Raw genomic sequence first — 24,551 nt, forward strand, 5'->3', positions numbered from 1 at the left:
ATCCACCACAGTTGTTTTCCGTGGTCTTCCGGGTCTTTTGGTGTTGCTGAGCTCTCCGGTGCGTTCTTTCTTTTTAAGAATGTTCCAAACAGTTGATTTGGCCACACCTAATGTTTTTGCTATCTCTCTGATGGGTTTGTTTTCATTTTTCAGCCTAATGACAGCTTGCTTCACTGATAGTGACAGCTCTTTGGATCTCATATTGAGAGTTGACAGCAACTGATTCCAAATGCAAATGTCACACCTAGAATCAACTCCAGACCTTTTACCTGCTTAATTGAAAATGAAATAACGAGGGAATAGCCCACCTGTCCATGAAATAGCCTGTCCATGAAATAGCTTTTGAGTTGATAGTCCCATTACTTTTGGCCCCTTAAAAAGTGGGAGGCACATATTGAAACTGTTGTAATTCCTACACCGTTCACCCGATTTGGATGTAATTACCCTCAAATTAAATCTGAAAGTCTGCAGTTAAAGCACATCTTGTTTGTTTCATTTCAAAACCATTGTGGTGGTGAATAGAGGCCAAAATCTGAAAATTCTGTCAATGTCCCAATATTTATGGACCTGACTGTATATGTAAGATAATGTTCATGGTCGGTACATATTTCAACAAATACCGAAATAAAGTATTTTCTGACAATATTTGTGAAGAAAGTGAATTCCCTTATAAAGGAATGAAGACATCTCCCCAGATTTTGGTGGCAGCCAATGTCCAGTTGCAATATATATACATGTGAGGAAGGTGGCTGCAAGAGAGTGTGCAGGGTCCAGAAGGGTGATCGATGGCTGTCCGGGCTTTGATGTGGGGAGGTCTATTTTTGGACCTTTTTCTCCCTTACATGTATGTAGCTTTGATAATGTTACAGTAATGATACATTGCCACAAATGAAAATTGTTGTGAAATTTTATAATAGGTAGGTTTTACAGCATAGTGACGATAATTAGCTACAAGTCGGTATCCATTGTGTAATTACTTTATTACTATTATTTTGTGTCATTTTCTTAGCTGGAAGAACAATCAAAGACCATCAACTTAAAGGAAGATGTGGCTGCTCTAAGAAAACGATTACATGAATTAACAATGGTACGTTATATGGTCAGTGATGTTATAGGTATCCAGCTATACTGCTATCTGTATATAGGGATAAAGTATACAATTTACAAGGAAGTTGTATATACCGTAGCGATCTGAACATTTTGGGTGCTACTGTCCAACATGATTATGCTGTAGTGAGAGAGATTCTCTGCGGGATCAGAGATTTCCCTCACTGCTCACACTGTCACTTATGTTAGTTAAAGTGGACGTTTGGAACCCCTTTGGCTTTGTGCCATACTCATGGAATAAGCTGTGTGATTGTCCATGGGATGTCAAACACTTGTTATTTTCATAGTCCAAATCAGTGCGCTAATTAAATACATCATTGTCTTTCCAATAGGAAAATCAAAAACTTAAAAAGGATCTCTTAGAAGCTCAAACCAGCATCTCTTTCCTTCAGAGTGAACTGGATGCTCTAAAAAGTGATTATGCAGATCAAAGCCTCAGCTCTGAAAGGTATATTAAAATCTCTGCCATTTTTTAAGAAATGTTTAATATTGAATTAAGCTGGGAAATAAAATTGATCTATGTTCTTGTTTTTTAGAGATATGGAAATTATCAGGGAATATACAGATGAACGAGAGAATTTGGCTCAACAGATTGAGATACTTCAGTATGTATTTTGATTAAATTATAATAAGATTTGTGAATATGTTTTTTAAATATATAACTTTGAATATGTGTGCGTGTTATTAAAGATTAATTACATACTGTACATGTACACTTGTATGATAAAGCCAAAGTAAGTATAAAATGACAACACATTTAAGATAATAACATTTAATATAACTTATTATACTAACATATTGGGAGTAGTTCTGTATAGGTATAAAGAATGCAGTGAAAAATAAGAAAACATAAGTTAGCACTGAGTTAAAGAGTCATATATATGGCTTATAAGTGACATCATTCAGGGTTTCTAAATGGGGAAACGTGTTTAAGCCTCATCATAATTAATTGTTGCTATTTTGTTTTCTATTGTGATGCAAATTCACTCTTGTTCTCCTGTAATACATTCATTGCTCACAGAGCATTGATAACAGTGCGTGTTCCTGCAGTAAAAATGAGTTATTACAATACCTACTGTAACTAGACTCTCCACATTGTTCTACAACACAAGCATCTAACAAAGTCCATTACATGCCATGTTACATGTGATGTTCTTCAGGTCTAGTCACTTTAGCACATTAGACTAAATAAACTCCCATGTAGCAAGGCTAATATACATATCACTGATTTACCATTTCAAGGCTTTAATTTGACTATAAATGAGTGTAAACATTGAATAAGTTTGTCAGGAGGGCTTTGGGTGGATTTTGGCACGGAAATAAAATGAAGATGAAGGTAATGACAAAGGTTTAAATGCAGGGTTCACCATTCAGTTCTAACAACAAGTAAAATTACAAAAAGTCCTTTAACAAGAATATATTATAGATGTATCTCACAAATGGAATTTCACAAGATTGAGATCCTGGAGCAGCAAATGTATAGTCCAAAGCTTGGGAATAAAATCCTGGAAAAATCCCCACTCACAATAAATGAGCACTGCTAGATGACTATGACCTCTATACAAGGGAGTCTTGACGCTTATGGTGTCCCTGCTATAGTACAAACCAACCCAGGTTAAACAGGGCTGGTTATGGATTTGGGGAAGGTGCTTGTAAAAATCTTGTAGCTCTCAATGCTTGCCAATCATAAGCACAATGCAGACAACATCATTTAGCTTGTGATACAATTTGCTTTTTTATTCCACTGAACTCTGTCATAGGGGTTGGGTACGCAAAAACGGCGCACAAAATGCTGGTGGTCAGAATCCCAGCGCCGACTACATCCCTGTCAAAGTTATGTCATACTGGAAGATAGATAGGGAAGGACAGGATCTGTATGGCTAGAAAAATGTGTTTTATAGCATCCTGTGGAACAATATAGATCATAGTAAAGTTTAACATTCAATAGTCAAATTATTTTTGGTTTTTCAACCAAATACAGTATAGGAAGTGATAGTTGTTGTAATCCTGTGTGAGTCATGAAAAACTGTAACTTAAAGTTAAAACTTTTCAGTTTCTTTCTTTTTTTTACAGAAGAAAAAAACTGCAACATTTCTGAAGCTCTCACATTCCATTTTTCTATTACAGAACAGCTAATAGAAAACTGCATGACAGTAATGATGGACTGCGGAGTGTGCTGGAGAACAGTATGATCAAGTACAACAGATCACTGGTAGGTTAATGTTCCAGACACTGGTCACTGTTCCTCTTGTGCAAGTAATAATATGCTCTCTGCTACAATATCAGTACAGCAAAGTGGATATGAGTATTGCTCTGGGCAACTGCAGCTTTATCAATTGTAATCTTTTCTTTTTTTAGATTCTTCTAGCATAAAGAACAGTTTAGATTTATAGGACATATCTGTTCATATATATATATATATATATATATATCTATAGCTATATACACAGCCGAGTCACATTATTATGACCACCAACTAATAGCAAAGGGTGGTCACGCCAAATATTGATTTGATTTAGATTTCTCTTCTGTTCATTCACTTTGCATATTGTTAATTGATAAAAATAAACTATTAACACTTCTATTTTTGAAAGTCCAAAGTGTCCACACTCCAATATATACTCATAAAGGCGGGGTGCTCAGTTTAAAGACAAAAAAGTCCACAATACATTGAATCGAAAATAATCGGCACTCATCAGGTAGAAGCAAAAAAATTAAGGGTTTAATTAACACTTATACATAGAAATAAAGTGCATATGGTCAACGTTTCGATCCCATTAGGGACCTTCTTGGCTGTCTACCTGTTTAATACTGCTGCCATGTCCTGAAGAAGGTCCCTAATGGGATCGAAACATCGACCATATACACTTTATTTCTACATATGAGTGCTAATTAAACCCTTCATTTTTTGTCTTCTACCTGGTGAGTGACGATTATTTTTGATTCAATATATATACATATAAAATGCAGAAAATAAACTGAAAATGGTCTTATATAATCATTTCCAACTTGCGCGCATAGTGGTAGCCGGGGCACGTGCCGCACCTCCAATGGCTCCTTCTGTGAGGGAGACTGGACACACCTTGCCCCGTAGAAGATGAACAGGGACAGGGTAAGTATGGGATATTGGGGGGTGGGGCAGGCAAACGGGATGGAGATGTGTGGAGGGACCGGACAAGCAACTGTCGGATTCGGGGGAAGAGATGAATAGTGAGAGGAGAAGGGCAGAGTGGACAGGGGCATACTGAGGTGACCCAGCATATGTCAGGTCCTTTTACTAGTTATAATATAATATAACAAGGAAAGAAATTTGTAAAATACTTTACTTAGCCCAGTTCCACTAACAATTCTTCAACAATACTTTACTATATCCTTTCAGCGTGCAAACACTTCACCAGGAAGTACAATTTCTAGAAACAGTCCGAAACTGAACAGATGCAACTCTCCTTATGATCGGTACAGTATACCTTATACTTTTTTTCCACATGTATTATATGTTTGTATTGTTTTAGGTTAGATGTTTTTTTGTGGCTATATTTGGTGCTTGAAAATTGTCTTAACTGACATATTGTCCAGTTAGTAGACTTTGACAGTGCCAATTTTCTTCATTTGAATTTTCCAAAACATATACTAATTATATAAGGGTTAACTGAAATAAGATTCTGAGAGCTGATCACTTTCAGCTTCCATCATTGCTGTGGGATATCACATCTGGACTTTTTTTTTATCTATGTGAGAATAGTAAATGGTTAAATATTGACAAGTACTGCAAAGAAACATACTGTATATGCAGCCAGCCACACACAGTATTGTCCTGCCCCTGCGAGAGTTGGCAAATTAGTTTACGGTTTGATAATATAATAGGGGAGCAACCTAGAGAGACATTCCTCTTGTGCCTAACCATATGAGGCTCTTTTCAAAGGTGAAATTTATGAGAAACTATGATAATTCTTTCATTTCCACTTCTATGCATTCTACTGCCAGGCACCAAGTATAAAGGGCTTTAAGGATTGACCCAATGTTTATATTAGTAATCAATTTCCTCATTAAGGTTCCACTGAAGGGGTCATAACTTAAAGGATGCGAGCCATACCGATTTATCTCCTAAGACATATACATTCTGACTAAGTTGACTTCCAACTCCAAATACAGGGTGTTTTCAATGCTCAAATTGCTCCACTTATATGTATGTTCATAGCTTCTCTTTGTACATTTCTACATTTAATAAAACCTAAGCGTGCACTTGTGAGTGAATGAATTATATATTATGATGTCCATGCTCATCTTTTATTGTTCTGCAAAATTACTGGGTACTGGGTAATGGATGCGAAAACATTTCTTTTGGTTAATATTCACTCAGCCAATTCCCAGCAGCAAGACACTCTTGGAAATTAGCCATCCTTTTCCAAGTTTAAGGTCTATGATTATTGATTGACTTTCAGCATTATCCTGGGATGGTTATTGGATTAGACTGGTCCTGAGAAAGATGTCAGTGGCATTTATATATTTGTAGTAAAAATGACCTGTTATAGGTCTTATACATAAGCTCATTGGCCTCCATGTGTTCTTCATGATCCTCTTAAACCTATTTGGAGTTGGTCCTTTTTGAACTACCACCATTTGGCACATACATGTGCTAGGTTACCATTGTTCTGAGGTTATGTTGGTAATACTGCTACTCCAGGTCTCTGTTATGGTGGGGGGCTACTTTATTTGTGAATGTCAGGTTTTTTTTGCCAATTATTGATGTATGTAGTTTTCAGTAGCATGATATTTGATCATGGCATTTATGCGTAACAATCTTCATCAGAATTTTCTAATCAAAAGGCTTTTCTGGCTTGGTATACATACTTCTGGGTTGTTTTACATGTGGGATCACATTGCTCTGATCACATAATGAGTTAGACTATGTACAGTATGCGTTTTATTATGTATGACATGTGCGATTTGGTTGTCATAATTATTTTTCTCATAACTCATAATCTGATTTTGTACATATGTAAACATTGCTAACGCCAACAACACATGGTATTATCCTGTCCCTTGTCCTAATATATGACCACACAGAGGGCCTGATTCAGAGACGGACGCTCTGAAAGAGCGTTCGCTCTGAATCAGGGCATTTTTGTTGGAGCGGCCTCCTGGCCGTTCGCATAGCTGTGGGTGACCACCCACAGCTATAGCGAGCGACCAGGTTGATGGTCGCGATGGTCAAGACCATCGTGACCAACAGGCTTGCGACGAGACCCTTGTGGTAGGGTCTCGTGGCCGCAAGCCCCAGAGAGCTTCTGGCTCTAATAGAGCTGGAAGCTCTCCCACTGACATCACTGGTGATGTCAGTGGGGCCGCCCACAAATGGCAGGCTTTCGCTTGTGAGCGCCTCCATTTGTGAAGCCACCCCCGGCCACGCCTACCAAACGGGGCAGCTGTAAATCACTATCGACAGCTTGCCCCCTTTGGTGCGAGACCCGGAGTGACGGAGCACAGTCGCTAGCCAGGTCTCGGCATGCACACGACGGAGCCGGCTCCATCATGCGCATGCCCAGTGGGCAAACATCGACCCGGTTGCGAGCGCTCAGCGCTTGCGACCGGGTCTGAATCAGGCCCAGAGATCAAGACATTCTGCCAGTAGATGCCAAAGGTGTCAGTAGAGGTCCGCTGCTGTCATCTTCCATCTCCCATTTCGCCAACATGTCTGAAATTGATCCATTTGATTTCGGTCTGAATATTTTAAATAAGGAGGTCCTTATGGGACCAGACACAGACAAAATGCCTGAAATGATTGCAAATAACACAGCATGTTCCCTGCAAAATCACTGCCTACCTGTGTTCCTTTATGATCATCCTCCATATTTATTAAATCGACTCGACAAATTACTGTAATTCAGTTACTTACTTCACTCATATTGTGATAAAATAACTGTGCTTTTCTGTGCAGATACACTGTAGGAATATTTTGAGCCCTGTGATCACTCACAAAGGGTAAATCACCAGTCAATTCTCCTTTTGCTTGTTAAAATGCATTGACTTTTAAATCCAGAATTTATTTTATTACTGCAGTTGACACTAAAAAGGTGACTGTGGGACATACTGTATTTTTCTGTCTACTTCCCAGCCCTGTTCTGTACTGTACATGACATCCTAAAAACTGCCATATTCAAATATAAAACAAATTGTACAGAGCATTAGTAGGAACAATGAATAAGAGAAATTGGCTCAATCTGAGAAAAAACATCTCTCAGTAGCACTGAAATATTTGTGGTCTTCGACTTTATCTAGGGTATGCACCACTCCAAAAAATGTGGTCTTGGTATACATCTGGGGGCTCTCTCTCTCTCTCTCTCTCTGTTTTTTTTTTTTAGCTGTTTCATTTTATAAACTTTATCTGTTTAATATACAAATTAGTATACTGTATGCATGTTTTTGTATGCTATACCTTAATCTTATACCAGAAATAAATAATACAATTGGTAGCTTAAGACTACATACCCATTGCCATTAAAATTCTGTGTTTTAAGATACATTTGTAACTGAAGTTAAGTACATGTTAACAACTGTTAAAAGAAAAATGGTTGTACCAATTGAGACCATACATATTAGTGTTTAGATGCCTTCTGTGCTGTGTTGCTTATTTTGAAACTTAATTTGTCTCATTTTGAAACTTAATTTGTCTCAATGGAAGCAAATTGTTAATGCTATAAGAAGCACTTACATCATGCACTTTCACACGCATGTGACTTGAACTATATTACTTCCCTTTGCCAGAAATGAATGTCTAAAAATGCAGATTGAAGGCACCTAACCAATGTGTTACAAATGCCAGTGCATGCCTTGCCTTAAACTGGCTAATTCTAAAAGTGTCTTGCTAGTCTTTTTCTGTAACAGTTACATACGAGTCTATAGCTGCTCTGAAATGTTGGGTTTTCTGTCTTTCTACAAGGTCTCCACGATCATCCTTCTTAGACGAGGACTATGATTCTTTAGCTGTGTGTGATCCCATGCAGAGACTCAACTGTGAGGTAGACAGCCTTCCTGAAAGCTGTATAGACAGTGGCCTATCTACTTTGAGGGACTCCAATGAGTATGATTCTGAAGTGGAATACAAGGCACCAAGGAGTTTTCAGAGGTCAAGATTTGCACAGGAGAGTTATGGTGGTGATGCTTCTGATACAGATGTGAGTGCCAAAACACTAATAGATAAAAGCTTTCAAAGAGGGCCTGTCCCTCAGATGGCATTCTCAGTACCAGTGGCATAAGTTCATCCCAGACGCCCGGAGGCAAGTTATAATTTGGTGCCTCCTGTCACAGCCACTGACACTGTAATGTAGCATTTTGCGAGCAGATACACTCGCAGTTGCACACAGAATATAGGCGTACCATTACTATATGACATGACAGAGAGTTGTGGGTGAGGAGGGCACCAGACGTGTCACACTGACAAAAGTAGCTGCTGAGGAGCAGCAACACCAATGAGTATAGATATAAGCTATAGATAGACGGAGGTGGCAGCTGATGGTCTGACACGGAGCTCTCCACTAGTGAAGAAGTGCCGTGTATTGGGCGGCCATGACGGTACACTCTGGGTATCTAGTCACAGCCCTAAGTGGGGTGAATATATTGTGGGCAATGGAGGAGGTGCCCCTTCAGTGCTGGAGCCCGGCAGGAGGCGCCTCCATTGTCTCCTATAGTTCTGTCCCTGGTTAGTACGCTTGAATATACCACGTGTGAGAAATTTTAGTCTTTAGCTTGATTTTTGTTTAAACAGCATAGTTATTTGGACATAACAAAGTTATATTACATGTAAAGTATTACTTTAATTTAGGCAGACATTATTTTCAGTTTATATTTCTAGAAATGTACAGAAGGAGTACTGGGGGAGTGGGGGGACAGTGCCTGCTGCTGTCAAACAAAAATATTACATAACACAAAATGATCTCGCAGGGACAGCCGTTTTCATTTCGGCTGTCCCGGCATTGGCAGCAAAATTCTATTCAGTATGGCGTAAAAAAAAATGCGATAAAAAATTAAAAATATGTACAGAGAAAATTATGTTTATTAAATAGCCCCCTTATTCTTCTTTCTTATGTACAAATGAAAGGAGCACATTTTAAAAGTAGAGAGCAGTGAATTTTGAATCTATTCTTATCGCCAAGTTAGTGCAAGTTCGTATTTATCTTATTGGCTATCCAAAACATTTAAGAGCCGGTAGCCAATAAGATGGCGTTTTTCAGATCCGAGTAGAAACTGAACCGCTCATCTTTATTTAAAATGCGCCTATAAAATCATATAATAAAAAAAAGCATCATAAAATCATGCAATAATGCACGAGCAATGAAGGAAGCACCTACCAGAGGTGAACTTGCAATCAGCCAATCAGAAGCAGCTAGTACCTTGTTAGTGCATCTAAGACGAGCAATAGACATTTATAGGAGGTGCATTAAACAGAGCGAATTTTGTGAGTCTAGTGATAGAGCAGCAGATACGGTAACTGTTGGACTACAGCCTTTACAGTTGACATTTAATTGCTCCGGAAAAAAATATGATGTGTTTTTTTCGATCATTGCTACGAACATTGAAGTAAAGTCATTTTAGCATGAATACTCAGAAAATAATGTTAAAACAAGTAATGCTAAATAAATCTGCCATGTTGCAAATTATTTGTGGTTTGGAGGCCTTGCTGGTATACAAACCATCTCATATACATAATGGTTGGCTTTCTGAGTGGCAAAAAGTTATCAGGTCCCCTGCACCTTGGGCGTACTGGCCAAATTATAATATTATAATGCCATTATTAAAGTATAATGTAATGCTACATGTGGTTTAGCTTAAACCACATGCTTTTCAGGGTTTTATAAATTGCCCCACACTGGATGTAGGATGATAAATGTTGTGGTTTTGATCTGAAAACTCCTTCTGATCTGTGGCAGTTTTCACACCGCACAGTAAAGTGCTCCTTAGTAAATTTCCTCCTAAAGGTGAATCTGGCTATATAGAGTGATAATCTTAATAAGTGATGCTACACAGGATACACTCTGCCACTTAAAAGACCCTGTTTTTTTGGTTCCCCCGTACAAACAGGATTATTTAAGTAAAATCCTTACTTTCTGGTGGTACGCCAGCAGTTCTTCCAAAAAGTCCGTACTACAAGTAAGGACTGGGCCAACTATATAATATACTGTACTATGTGTAAGGAAGTTGTTAACACACACACCCCCCCCCCCCCCCCACCTCAGGTGGAAAAACATGTCATGTTAAAGGCAGTGTTTGAAAAATGACAGGAACTGATTGGTTGGTACTTTACTTACAGTATATCCACTTTATTTCTCTCCAAGGGCTCTATTTATTAACATTATTTTTACTAAAATAATGTGAAAAAGGGTGTTTTCACACCCTTTTCACATTATTTTAGTATCACCTACAGTTACTAAAGGGCAATTGGAGTAGAATTCGTAAAATTCTACTCCAACCCCTAAGTATCACTAATTTTTAGTAAGCAGATCGCATTTCCCATAATTGTAATGGGAAATGTGATCTGTCTGCAAGTTGCTAAAAATAAAATGTGAAAAAAATACCGGGGAAAGCCCTGTGATAACGCCACCTGGAGGTGGTGTTATCCAGGGTCTCCCCCGGTTACCGGACTCCTGCTCCGCTATAACGGGCAGAGCAGAGCCCGGAGCCGGCCCCAGTGATCAGCTGTGTGGTCTAAATAGATCACAAGTAAAAAAAAAAAGTAAAAAAACCCAAACTTACCTGAGTCCAGGGACCGGAGTTCGGGGCTCCGGTGATGTCCTCCCTCCGGTCAGCTGGTCTCCCATGGTGCACTGGGGCCCGGTCGTCACCTGACAGGTGAGCGACAGAGGACATCACTGGAGGCCCGATAACTGCAGGTAACTTTAATTAAGGGGGGCGGAGTCGAGGGGGTGCGTGATGGCGGGAGGCGGGGCTTTGCGACAGTGGCGGGGCTTGGCTACAGGGGGGGTAGCAGTGGTGGATGGTCGGTGCATGCGCGGGGCACTTGAATACGTGATAAGGCTCCGGAGGGGTTTCGCAAGCTCTGCACCTGCAAGGGATTTGTAGTAAATCCCTGTGATATTGCTTGAATTCGTCGGTAATATCACACTACAATCTGCATTACAAATACGGATTGTAGTAAATAGAGCCTCAAGGCTTAGTACATAGACCCCATGGTTGCCAGCAAATAGTTCAGAAGTAAGATGATGTAAATGATGAATATTGTTGTAATACACGGATTCTGAACCAGTGCTTAATAAATTGATATTTCTGTAGCGAGCACTAAGACAAATCATCAGTTTCATACAAGTGGGGTTGCTATGGAGGCATAATGTGTTGTGTGTTATGTGACTGAAGGTTCCAGAAATCCGGGATGAAGAATCCTACACTGTAGAATCTGGTGCTTCAATTCTAGACTGGAAACCCTCCCAACCGGTCAGCAGGAGCAGCTCAGGTGCATCGTCAAGAAAATGTATATCAGCGCTGCCTGCCCATGTGACTAATGTAAGCAGAATTGCTAACATGTTTTAAGACATAGAAGTGTTAATGTTTTAAATGTAGGCCTATCTCATTTTTACTTAAGACAAGGAACTGAACATATAAGGACAGTGTGGAACTGTGCTTATATAAAATGTGTATGGCAGCAAAAGATCAAGACACATTTCATTTGATAAAAATTAGTACAAATTTATTGGCAATCATAAAATCGAATTCAATTTAATAAATAGTACATTCATAAAAACTGGCATATAGTAATATACCTCTATAATAAATTTGCCATGCTGGTAAAGGTAATAATAAGCCTCTTTAAGAAGGTTCAGTTAGAAATTCAAATGAACATTTGATACCTAGAGGTATATTTACTAAAGTGAACGTTTTTAGAAGTGAAGATGTTGCCCATAGCAACCAATCAGATTGTAGCTATTATCTTCTAGAAGATGCTTTTTAAATGTTAAGTAGAATCTGATTGGTTGCTATGGGCAATATCTCCACTACTAAAAACTCTTACTTTAGTAAATTGACCTCATAGTCTCTATTAATAGATAAGCCTCTGTGGAACCACAAGTCCCAGAAGTGCAATTGTTGGACCAAGTAATTTGTGGAAGCTGATTCAATTACCAGTATCTGCAGCTTTTGCTAGCTTCCCAGATCTGGCAAAAAGACAGGTGGCCACCTGGTGAATAATACTCTTTTAGCGCTTAGCACTGCAGCGTTTCTCTCCCAAATGGACGTGAGATGACTGTGATGTCGCCGTAACTCCAGGCTCTAGATAACCACCCAGTGTGCATGAAAAGTCTTAAAAGCAATCCAAAAGACTGTGTAATGTATCATAGTCATCAAGCAAAAATTCTGTCTATCTCTAATTACAATGTCTATACAATACATAATCAAATGTAGCTTATAAGTAATTTAAATGGCTTATTCTTCTTCCAGGTAGACACTACCGATCGAGTAAGCAAGATTCCTAGTACAGATAAAGCATACAAGATAGTCCTGGCTGGGGATGCAGCTGTCGGGAAGTCTAGTTTTCTCATGAGACTTTGTAAAAATGAATTTCGTGGCAACACGAGTGCTACATTGGGTATGTTCAACTTTAGAGGTGTATAGGAATACTAAAAAACAAGTTAGAGTGTTAAAATGATTGCTATATGGAAAAGTGTACCCTTCCCAAATCAGAGCTACATACAGTGCATCCGGAAAGTATTCACAGCGCTTCACTTTTTCCACATTTTGTTTTGTTACAGCCTTATTTCAAGATGGAATAAATAATTTTTTGTCCTCAAAATTCTACACACAATACCCCATAATGACAACGTGTAAAACGTTTTTTTTTTTTGAGATTTTTGCAAATTTAATAAAAATACCCCCACTAAGAAATCACATGTACATAAGTATTCACGGCCTTTGCCCTGAAGCTCAAAATTGAGCTCAGGTGCATCCTGTTTCCACTGATCATCCTTGAGATATTCCTACTGCTTAATTGGAGTCCAGCTGTGGTAAATTCAGTTGATTGGACATGATTTTGAAAGGCATACACCTGTCTATATAAGGTCCCACACTTGACAGTGCATGTCAGAACACAAACCAGGCATGAAGTCCAAGGAATTGTCTGTAGACCTCAGAGACAGGATTGTCTCAGGCCCAAATCTGGGGAAGGGTACAGAAAAATATCTGCTGCTTTGAAGTTCCCTATGAGAACAGTGGCCTCCATCATCCGTAAATGAAAGAAGTTCGGAACTACCAGGACTCTTCCTAGAGTTGGTCGGCTGTCTAAACTGAGCGATCGAGGGAGAAGGGCTCTAGTCAGGGAGGTGACCAAGAACCCGATGGTTACTCTGTCAGAGCTACAGCATTCCTCTGTGGAGAGAGGAGAACCTTCCAGAAGGACAACCATCTCTGCAGCAATCCACCAATCAGGCCTGTATATTAGATTGGCCAGACGGAAGCCACTCCTTAGTTAAAAGCACATGGCAGCCCACCTGGAGTTTGCCAAAATGCACTTGAATGACTCTCTGGTCTGATGAGACAAAGATTGAACTCTTTGGCGTGAATGCCAAGCGTTACATTTGGAGCAAACCAGGCACTGGTCATCACCAGGCCAATACCATCCCTACAGTGAAGCATGGTGGTGGCAGCATCATGCTGTGGGGATGTGTTTCAGTGGCAGGAACTGGGAGACTAGTCAGGATAGAGGGAAGGATAAATGCACAGAGACATCCTGGATGAAAACCTGCTCCAGAGTGCTCCTGACCTCAGACTGGGGTGACGGTTCATCTTTCAGCAGGACAACGATCCTAAAAGAGTGGCTTCAGGACAACTCTGTGAATGTCCTTGAGTGGCCCAGACAGAGCCCAGACTTGAATCCAATTGAACATCTTTGGAGAGATCTGAAAATGTCTGTGCACCGACACTTCCCATCCAACCTGATGGAGCTTGAGAGGTGCTGCACAGAGGAATGGGTGAAACTGCCCAAAGATAGGTGTGTCAAGCTTGTGGCATCATATTCAAAAAGACATGAGGCTGTAATTGCTGCCAAAGTTGCATCAACAAAGTATTGAGCAAAGGCTGTGAATACTTATGTACATGTGATTTCTTAGTTGTGTTTTTTCTAGGGGTGAGCGGGTTCGGATTTCTGAAATCCGAACCCCCCCGAGCCCCCCCGATCCGAGTCCGATCCGAGTCAGGCTCGACTTTTCCCGCCTGACTCGGATCTGAAATCGAGGCAAAACGTCATCATCCCGCCTTCCGAGTCTCGCGGGTTTTGGATCCTATATAAGGTACCCGCGTCGGCGCCATTTTCTCACTCGGCTGTGGACAGTGAAGAGGGAGGGTGGGAGTTAGGGCTGTGTAGTGTAGTGTAGTGTAGTGTAGTGCTGCTGTTGTCCACTACTTCAAAGTCCATAGGGGCTGGCTGTGTTGTGCTGTGCTGCTGTTGTTAATAGGGGCTGTGTCCACTACTTCAAAGTCCATAGGGGCTGGCTGGACTGTGTTGTGCAGTCAGTTCTCCATAGGGGCTGTGTCCACTCCAAAGTCCTGTGCAGTGTCCCAGTCCTAAAGGAGTGCTGTAGTGTTGTCCAGGGGGTGCTCTGTCCATCAGGGGTGCTCCCCCCAAGTGCTAAAAAAATAATATATTTTCTGTGTTTGTGAATTGTGTGCGCAGTAGCCGCACGTGCATCAACAAAGTAGTGCCAAGCGTGCGCCTGTGTCATAAGTAAAGGGCCGGCTGGCTTGACCGTTAAAGGGTGCTGTAACCCCCGAAAGTACACTCCAGTCCAAACCAAAAAAAAATTATTTTCTGTGTTTGTGAATTGTGTGCGCAGTAGCCGCACGTGCATCAACAAAGTAGTGCCAAGCGTGCGCCTGTGTCATAAGTAAAGGGCCGGCTGGCTTGACCGTTAAGGGTGCTGTAACCCCCGAAAGTACACTCCAGTCCAAACCAAAAAAAAAATTATTTTCTGTGTTTGTGAATTGTGTGCGCAGTAGCCGCACGTGCATCAACAAAGTAGTGCCAAGCGTGCGCCTGTGTCATAAGTAAAGGGCCGGCTGGCTTGACCGTTAAGGGTGCTGTAACCCCCGAAAGTACACTCCAGTCCAAACCAAAAAAAAAATTATTTTCTGTGTTTGTGAATTGTGTGCGCAGTAGCCGCACGTGCATCAACAAAGTAGTGCCAAGCGTGCACCTGTGTCATAATTAAAGGGCCGGCTGGCTTGACCGTTAAGGGTGCTGTAACCCCCGAAAGTACACTCCAGTCCAAACCAAAAAAAAAATTATTTTCTGTGTTTGTGAATTGTGTGCGCAGTAGCCGCACGTGCATCAACAAAGTAGTGCCAAGCGTGCGCCTGTGTCATAAGTAAAGGGCCGGCTGGCTTGACCGTTAAAAGGTGCTGTAACCCCCAAAGTACACTCCAGTCCAAACCGAAAAAAAAAATTATTTTCTGTGTTTGTGAATTGTGTGCGCAGTAGCCGCACGTGCATCAACAAAGTAGTGCCAAGCGTGCGCCTGTGTCATAAGTAAAGGGCCGGCTGGCTTGACCGTTAAAGGGTGCTGTAACCCCCGAAAGTACACTCCAGTCCAAACCAAAAAAAAATTATTTTCTGTGTTTGTGAATTGTGTGCGCAGTAGCCGCACGTGCATCAACAAAGTAGTGCCAAGCGTGCACCTGTGTCATAAGTAAAGGGCCGGCTGGCTTGACCGTTAAGGGTGCTGTAACCCCCGAAAGTACACTCCAGTCCAAACCAAAAAAATAATTATTTTCTGTTTGTGAATTGTGTGCGCAGTAGCTGCACGTGCATCAACAAAGTAGTGCCAAGCGTGCGCCTGTGTCATAAGTAAAGGGCCGGCTGGCTTGACCGTTAAAGGGTGCTGTAACCCCCAAAGTACACTCCAGTCCAAACCAAAAAAAAAATTATTTTCTGTGTTTGTGAATTGTGTGCGCAGTAGCCGCACGTGCATCAACAAAGTAGTGCCAAGCGTGCGCCTGTGTCATAAGTAAAGGGCCGGCTGGCTTGACCGTTAAAGGGTGCTGTAACCCCCGAAAGTACACTCCAGTCCAAACCAAAAAAAAATTATTTTCTGTGTTTGTGAATTGTGTGCGCAGTAGCCGCACGTGCATCAACAAAGTAGTGCCAAGCGTGCGCCTGTGTCATAAGTAAAGGGCCGGCTGGCTTGACCGTTAAAGGGTGCTGTAACCCCCGAAAGTACACTCCAGTCCAAACCAAAAAAAAATTATTTTCTGTGTTTGTGAATTGTGTGCGCAGTAGCCGCACGTGCATCAACAAAGTAGTGCCAAGCGTGCGCCTGTGTCATAAGTAAAGGGCCGGCTGGCTTGACCGTTAAAGGGTGCTGTAACCCCCGAAAGTACACTCCAGTCCAAACCAAAAAAAATAATTTTCTGTGTTTGTGAATTGTGTGCGCAGTAGCCGCACGTGCATCAACAAAGTAGTGCCAAGCGTGCGCCTGTGTCATAAGTAAAGGGCCGGCTGGCTTGACCGGTAAGGGTGCTGTAACCCCCGAAAGTACACTCCAGTCCAAACCAAAAAAAAATTATTTTCTGTGTTTGTGAATTGTGTGCGCAGTAGCCGCACGTGCATCAACAAAGTAGTGCCAAGCGTGCGCCTGTGTCATAAGTAAAGGGCCGGCTGGCTTGACCGTTAAAGGGTGCTGTAACCCCCGAAAGTACACTCCAGTCCAAACCAAAAAAAAATTATTTTCTGTGTTTGTGAATTGTGTGCGCAGTAGCCGCACGTGCATCAACAAAGTAGTGCCAAGCGTGCGCCTGTGTCATAAGTAAAGGGCCGGCTGGCTTGACCGTTAAAGGGTGCTGTAACCCCCGAAAGTACACTCCAGTCCAAACCAAAAAAAAATTATTTTCTGTGTTTGTGAATTGTGTGCGCAGTAGCCGCACGTGCATCAACAAAGTAGTGCCAAGCGTGCGCCTGTGTCATAAGTAAAGGGCCGGCTGGCTTGACCGTTAAGGGTGCTGTAACCCCCGAAAGTACACTCCAGTCCAAACCAAAAAAAAAATTATTTTCTGTGTTTGTGAATTGTGTGCGCAGTAGCCGCACGTGCATCAACAAAGTAGTGCCAAGCGTGCGCCTGTGTCATAAGTAAAGGGCCGGCTGGCTTGACCGTTAAAGGGTGCTGTAACCCACAAAGTACACTCCAGTCCAAACCAAAAAAAAAATAATTTTCTGTGTTTAGCCGCACGTATATATCAAATCGATATAACATAAATGGAGGACCAAACTTTCTCCGATAAAAATAAAATAGAGAAAGATCAAGAACCACTTCCTCCTAGTGCTGAAGCTGCTGCCACTAGTCATGACATAGACGATAACATGCCATCAACGTCGTCTACCAAGGCCGATGCCCAATGTCATAGTAGAGGGCACATACAATCCCAAATGGCAAAGTTCAGGAAAATGACCTTGAAAAAGAAAAAGAAAAAGACATTTAAATCAGCTGAAGAGAAACGTAAACTTGCCAATATGCCATTTACGACACGGAGTGGCAAGGAACGGCTAAGGTCGACTAGTGGTTCAGCTTCACATGACGATGGAAGCCCTCCTCCCACTAAAAAAATCAAAAGAGTTAAGCTGGCAAAAGCACAGCGAAGAACTGTGCTTTCTAAGAAGATATCACAAATCCCCAAGGAGAGTCCAAGTGTGGTGGTGGTTGCGATGCCTGACCTTCCCAGCACTGGACGGGAAGAGGTGGCTCTTTCCACCATTTGCACGCCCCCTGCAAGTGCTGAAAGGAGCACCCACAGTCCACTTGCTGATATGCAAATTGAAGATGTCACTGTTGAAGTACAACAGGATGAGGATACTGGTGTAGCTGGCGCTGAGGAGGAAGTTGGCGAGGAGGATTCTGATGGTGATGTGGTTTGTTTAAATCAGGCTCCGGGGGAGACAGTTGTTGTCCGTGGGATGAAAAAGCCCATCACGGTCATGCCTGGGCAGAAGACCAAACATTCCACCTCTTTGGTCTGGCAATATTTCCAAATCCGGACAACAACTGTCTTGCCATATGTACCATATGTAAAGGTGAAATAAGTAGGGGTAGGGACGTCAACCACCTAGGAACATCCTCCCTTATACGGCACCTGCAGCGCGTTCATAAAAAGTTACTGTCAAGTTCAGAAACTTTGGCTAAGACCGTAAGCAGTCCAGGGACACCTAAATCCCGTTGTCCTGTTGTATCCAAGCGCCTGCAAACCACACCGTCAACTCCCTCCTCGTCAATTTCCTCCTTAGTCAGGATCGGAAGTAGTCCTGCAGGCCATGTCACTGGCATGACTGACTCTCCTATCCGGGATTCCTCTGGAGGATCCTGCATTGCTACGCCTACTGCTGCCGCTGCTGCTGTTGCTGCTGCTGGGAGTCGTTCATCATCCCAGAGAGGAAGTAGGAACACCACTACTTTTACTAAACAATTGACCCTCCAACAGTCCTTAGCGAGGAGGATGAAGTACGACAGCAGTCATCCTGAAGCAAAACGTATAACTGAGGCCTTGACTGCTATGTTGGTGTTAGACGTGCGTCCGGTATCCGCCATTAGTGCAGTGGGATTTAGACAATTGATGGAGGTAGTGTGTCCCCGGTTCCAAATCCCGTCTAGATTCCACTTCACTAGGCAGGCGATACCGAGACTGTACAGAAACGTCAGAAAAAGTGTCCTCAGTGTCCTGAAAAATGCCGTTGTACACAATGTCCACTTAACCACGGACATGTGGACAAGTGGAACAGGGCAGACTAAGGACTATATGACTGTGACAGCCCACTGGGTAAGGGTAGACCTTACGCAGCAACAGCAGCAGCGTCACCAGTAGCAGCATCTCAGAAATGCCAGCTCGTTACAAGGCAGGCTACGCTGTGTATCACAGGTTTCAGTAAGAGGCACACCGCCGACAACCTCTTAGAGAAACTGAGGGAAATCATCGCCCAGTGGCTTACCCCACTTAGACTCTCCTGGGGATTTGTGATATCTGACAACGCCACCAATATTGTGCGGGCATTACATCTGGGCAAATTCCAGCACGTCCCATGTTTTGCTCACACAATAAACTTGGTGGTGCAGAATTTTCTGAAAAGCGACAGGGGCGTGCAGGAGACGCTTTGGGTGGCCCGAAAAATTTCTGGCCACTTTCGCCATTCAGCGACTGCGTGCCGAAGACTGGAGCGCCAGCAAACACTCTTGAACCTGCCCCGCCATCACCTGAAGCAAGAGGTTGTGACGCGGTGGAACTCAACCCTCTATATGCTTCAGAGGATGGAGGAGCAGCAAAAGGCCATACAAGCCTATACATCCACCTATGACATAGGCAAAGGAGGGGGTATGCACCTGACTCAAGCGCAGTGGAGAATGATTTCCGTGTTGTGCAAGGTTCTCCAGCCCTTCGAACTTGCCACACGTGAAGTCAGTTCAGACACTGCCAGCTTGAGTCAGGTCATTCCCCTCATCAGGCTTTTGCAGAAGCAGCTGGAGAAAGTGAAGGAGGAGCTAAGACGGAGCGATTCCGCTCGGCATGTGGGACTTGTGGATGAAGCCCTTCATTCGTTTTGGCCACCGTGCTCGATCCTAGGTTTAAAGCCTATGTGGTGTCTCTCTTTCCGGCCGACACAAGCCTGCAGAGGTGCAAAGACCTGCTGGTGAACACACTGTCAGCTGAAGCGGAACGTGACACGTCAACGGCTCCTTCTTCATTTTCTCCTGCAACTGGGGCTGCCAGGAAAAAACTTAGGTATCCTAAGCAACCCGCTGGCGGTGATGCAGGGCAGGCAGGACCAAGTTTGGACATCTGGTCCGGACTGAAGGACCTGGCAACAATTTCTGACATGTCTACTGTCACTGCATATGATACTGTCACCATTGACAGAATGGTGGAGGATTACATCGGTGACAGCATCCAAGTAGGCATGGCAGACAGTCCATACCTGTACTGGCAGGAAAAAGAGGCAATTTGGAGGCCCCTGTACAAACTGGCTCTATTTTACCTGAGTTGCCCCCCCTCCAGTGTGTACTCCGAAAGAGTGTTTAGTGCAGCCGGGAACCTTGTCAGCGAAAGGCGTAGGAGGTTGCTTCCACAGAATGTGGAGAAGATGATGTTCATCAAAATGAATTATCAGCTCTTCCAGGGAGACCAGCCTCCAGAAGGTACAGAGGGACCTGTGGTGGTGGATTCAAGTGGGGACGAGTTAATACTTTGTGAGGATGAGGATGTACACACTGAAGAGGGTGAGGAATCGGTGGATGAGGAGGATGAGGATGACATCTTGCCTCCATAGAGCCAGTTTGTGCAGGGACACATTAATTGCCAGCTTGTTTTGTGGGGGCCCAAACGAACCAATCATTTCAGCCACAGTTGTGTGGCAGACCCTGGCGCTGAAATGATTGGTTTGTTAAAGTGTGCATGTCCTGTTTATACAACATAAGGGTGGGTGGGAGGGCCCAATGACAATTCCATCTTGCACCTCTTTTTTTTCTTTGCATTATGTACAGTTTGGGGCCTAGTTTTTCAAACTGCCATCCTGTCTGCCACTGCAGTTTCACGCCTAGATGGGTCACGTGTTTGTGCCGCCCACTCGTGTCGCTTAGCATAGTCATCCAGCTACCTCGGTGCAACGTTTTGGACATAAAAACACTATTGTGAGGTGTGAGGTGTTCAGAATAGACTGGAAATGAGTGGAAATTAAGGTTATTGAGGTTAATAATAGCATAGGAGCAGAAAAACCTACAAATTCTGTGATTTTAGCTGTTTTTATGCTTTTTTTAAAAAAAATACAGATCCAAAACACAAAACCCAGAACCCAAAACACGGAAGGGTGGTTTTGGCAAAACCAATCCAGATCCAAAACACGAAGAAAGATCCAGATCCAAAACCAAAACACAAAACACGAAAAGTGGCCGGTGCACACCCCTAGTTTTTTCTAATTAAATTTGCAAAAATCGCCAAAAAACTTTTTACACGTTGTCATTATGGGGTATTGTGTGTAGAATTTTGAGGACAAAAATGAATTTATTTCATTTTGGAATAAGGTTGTAACAAAACAAAATGTGGATAAAGTGAAGTGTTGTGAATACTTTCCGGATGCACTGTACAAATGGCTGCATCTTGAAAATATCTGCAGATTTCTCCTGTAATCAGTGTCTGCATCGCCCCCATAAATCCGCTTGTGAGAGCAGCCATCATCACTATCAGCACGCATCATTGCATATGCTTACCCCTGAACAAGACCAGAATTCTGTTTACATGCCCACAACAATCTCAAGTGTAATTACACCAATTTAGTCACAAGTGGAGTTCAAAGTGACTTCTGTGCTACTCTGAAATGCAAGCACATCTGCAAAGATGCGTATGTTTGCCTCGTATGAATGCGCAGTGCAAATCGCAGATTCAGACGCTTTGAGTGAGATTCTGAATCAAGCCCCTATTGTTTTTCTTTCATTGGTACATTGATGAAATGAGTTATACAGGTAAAGGCTGGTGGTGATTTGATTATATGGAAACTTTGGGCAAGTTTTTAGTAATTGTTTTATTTAGTTGGTTATCAAGAAGTGCTTTGGCACTTATTGGACAGCAAAACATTTCTAGAGCAATTTGTACTATTCAGATTATAATTCATGTCTTACAAATAGCTGAACAAAGCTAATGAAGCAAAATAAAATACCACATTTTCGCAAATTCTGCTATGGCTTTTAAAAAATATATTTTAAACCAGTGTTTCTCAGCCCAGGTCCTTAGGAAATTTGGTATCTATGTGGTCCCAGCCATACACTCACTGGGATGTAGTAACATGTTACTAGTCCCGATCCTTCTCTAGATTATGATGCACCACGTAATCACTGCCTCTACTGTAACTAGCTTGTGCTTGCATGCCTCCGATCTGCAGGAGCCACATGTTGAGTTAAATTTAACATTCTGCTTTCTTTTACTAACAATGCAACAAACCAGATGTTTGCTGCCAATGTTCAGCTCTATACCATACCCTTAGTGTGTAAAAAGGAACCTGTAGAGCACAGCGGGTTCCAGCTGATCTGGATCTTAGTTATGGCAGTTCTCCTTGGGGGAGATATATCAGACCTTCAAAAGATGACAGGTGGAAAACCAATCAGTTTCTACCTATTATATTTTTTTAGAATGTACTAGATAATGATCGCACAGCTCTCTCTTGTGACTTGTGTCTATATTGATTTTTGAGAGCCTGTGGTATTCTGCTGTTAGCTGGCACCCTGCTCCTAACTAATAGATTTTGAGCCCTGTGTTCTCTTATTGACTATCTTGTGGTCTTTGGTCACGTCTGACTGCACAGCAATGCTTTGGTTGTGTGAGTACAAAGAATGGCATTATTAGCGGGTATGCGGGACCCCTGGGTGACACCATCCTAGGGGGTGACACCAAAATAGCAGTGCTTCTCTGCTATTTTGGTGTTAACCCCTAGGATAGTGTCACCAAGCAGTAGTGATAAATGGCACACGTCATACACACTGTACCCGTAGACGCTGGGGGCTGCCCAGCAATTCCCGGAGCGATGAGCAACTCCCATCGTGGTGAGAATGGGGGCATGATGTGTGGTCACGCACCCTCAAACATCATATAACTGTGGATGTGACTTCGCAAGCATGAAGTCAAGCCCCTTCCACAGGAAGGACACATAAAGGGGTGTCAGACCAGATAGGCGCACTGGGTGACACCAACCCCTGTGACGCTGTTGAGTACACACAATAGTCTTATGCTGTTACTAATTTAGTTGATGCCTGTGTTTACTATTCACTTCCCTCACTTCTAAACCTGACTATGCCACTGCTTAGGACCAGGGATGCCGAGAGGGGGAGATGGGTACTAATTGCCGGGGCCTGTTGGAGGAGCCTGGTCAGAGGCTGAGGGGGACAGATTATAGACAGATCCTATGATGGTGTCAGCAGTGTGCGATAGAGATTAGTCCATAACGCAGGTAACTTAACCAGTAGTTGGTTTATTAACCAATAGAAATCAGCTGCAGAATAACACAGGACTAAACAGTGTACAGCAGGTACAGGATGCAGTATTACCAGCATGCATCTAGACGTAACAGTGGTGACACAATGGTATAGCGGGATCTCTGTCTGTAGTGTAGTTGTAAGGAGTCACTCAGTGGCACATCCTTCACTTACATAGGACAGAGAGCTGCACATGCGCAGTAGTGCACTTGATGAGGGTCATAGGTCATGCCTCCAGTGGTCCAAAGTTATAGTGCCCAGACATAAGAGGAGATGGCACGCAGAGAGCTCTCTCATCCAACACAAATATCCTCCTTTTTACTTTGCAATATGCGGCGCCTCTTTTTTTGACACCTGGGCCCTGAGGATGTCTCAGCAACCCTGTTTGGGACCCGTAACAGCTTACATTATTTAGACCTCCTAGCTGGGCACACGTGTATTACCAACTGTCACATTTTAAAGATCGACAGGTGACCTGGAAAACATGAACTGTTTGGGATCCTAAGGACCGAATCTGAGAACTTTTGTGTTTCTAAGCAATACATATCCACACTTGTCTCTTCTTATTTCATCTTGTTGCCCGTAGAAGTTCCATACTCCCTGTTGTGACCTGTTAAACCTGTGAATGTAGTTATGTTCCTTAACAACCCCCCCCCAAAAAAAAAAAACTTCAGTGCTGAAGAGCCCAATATCAGCGTCCTCACCCAGAAGGTCACCAGTGTCTATCACCCTGAGGGGAGATTTATGAAATCTTGCACCGCCTGTAAAATAAAAAAAAAAAGGATTTGCCCTCCAGCACACTGCAGCAATATCAACAAAAAAGACTTAAATCCTACATGATTATAGAGATTCAGAGGTATTAGTTACATACATTTGCAAATATATGAATAAGTGCTAGGCCATCGCCAAGGCTCCTCTATACTGGCGTCCCTAACATTAAGGGGTTCATGTCCGAGAAGCAAGGTACCCAAAAAAATTCCAGCCAAGGACCATCCCCAGGGCATCACACGAAAAGGGGAAAAAAGGTGATAGTGAAGTGTAAAGAATAGATGTGTAAAGATAAATCAATAAGTGTTAATGAAATGAGAAAGAATTAAAATTACATAAATAATAAACAAACAATTAGAAAAGTGATAAAAAATATCTATGTGAATTAAGTGGTGATGCCCTGAAGAAGGTCCAGCCAGAACAACTCCAGGGGCCACACTCCCAAATGCTCACCCCAAAATAATTATTGCTACATAATAGTAGCACCCACTCTGGGTCATATAATTACAAATTACACTGAATACAGAAAAAAAAGGGATTTGCCCTCCAGCACACTGCAGCAATATCAACAAAAAATACTCAAATCCTACATGATAATAGAGATTCAGAGGTATTAGTTACATACATTTGCAAATATATGAATAAGCGCCAGGCCATCATCAAGGCTCCTCTATACTGGCGTCC

General features: G+C 42.4%; 1 protein-coding gene across 1 annotated transcript in view; it reads left to right on the forward strand.

Moving 5' to 3' along the window:
• Positions 1-24,551, forward strand: part of RASEF (RAS and EF-hand domain containing) — a 131,573-nt gene that overhangs the window by 84,325 nt on the left and 22,697 nt on the right. Inside the window, exons 5-12 of the mRNA XM_088470292.1 lie at positions 1,010-1,087; positions 1,440-1,555; positions 1,644-1,712; positions 3,235-3,319; positions 4,487-4,563; positions 8,048-8,282; positions 11,476-11,622; positions 12,553-12,700. Of these exons, the coding sequence (XP_088326418.1) occupies positions 1,010-1,087; positions 1,440-1,555; positions 1,644-1,712; positions 3,235-3,319; positions 4,487-4,563; positions 8,048-8,282; positions 11,476-11,622; positions 12,553-12,700 (955 nt within the window). The remainder of the gene's footprint in view (positions 1-1,009; positions 1,088-1,439; positions 1,556-1,643; positions 1,713-3,234; positions 3,320-4,486; positions 4,564-8,047; positions 8,283-11,475; positions 11,623-12,552; positions 12,701-24,551) is intronic.

This window comes from Taudactylus pleione, unplaced genomic scaffold, assembly GCF_031769625.1.
Source record: "Taudactylus pleione unplaced genomic scaffold, aTauple2 ptg000095l, whole genome shotgun sequence".
Taxonomy (NCBI): Eukaryota; Metazoa; Chordata; class Amphibia; order Anura; family Myobatrachidae; genus Taudactylus; species Taudactylus pleione.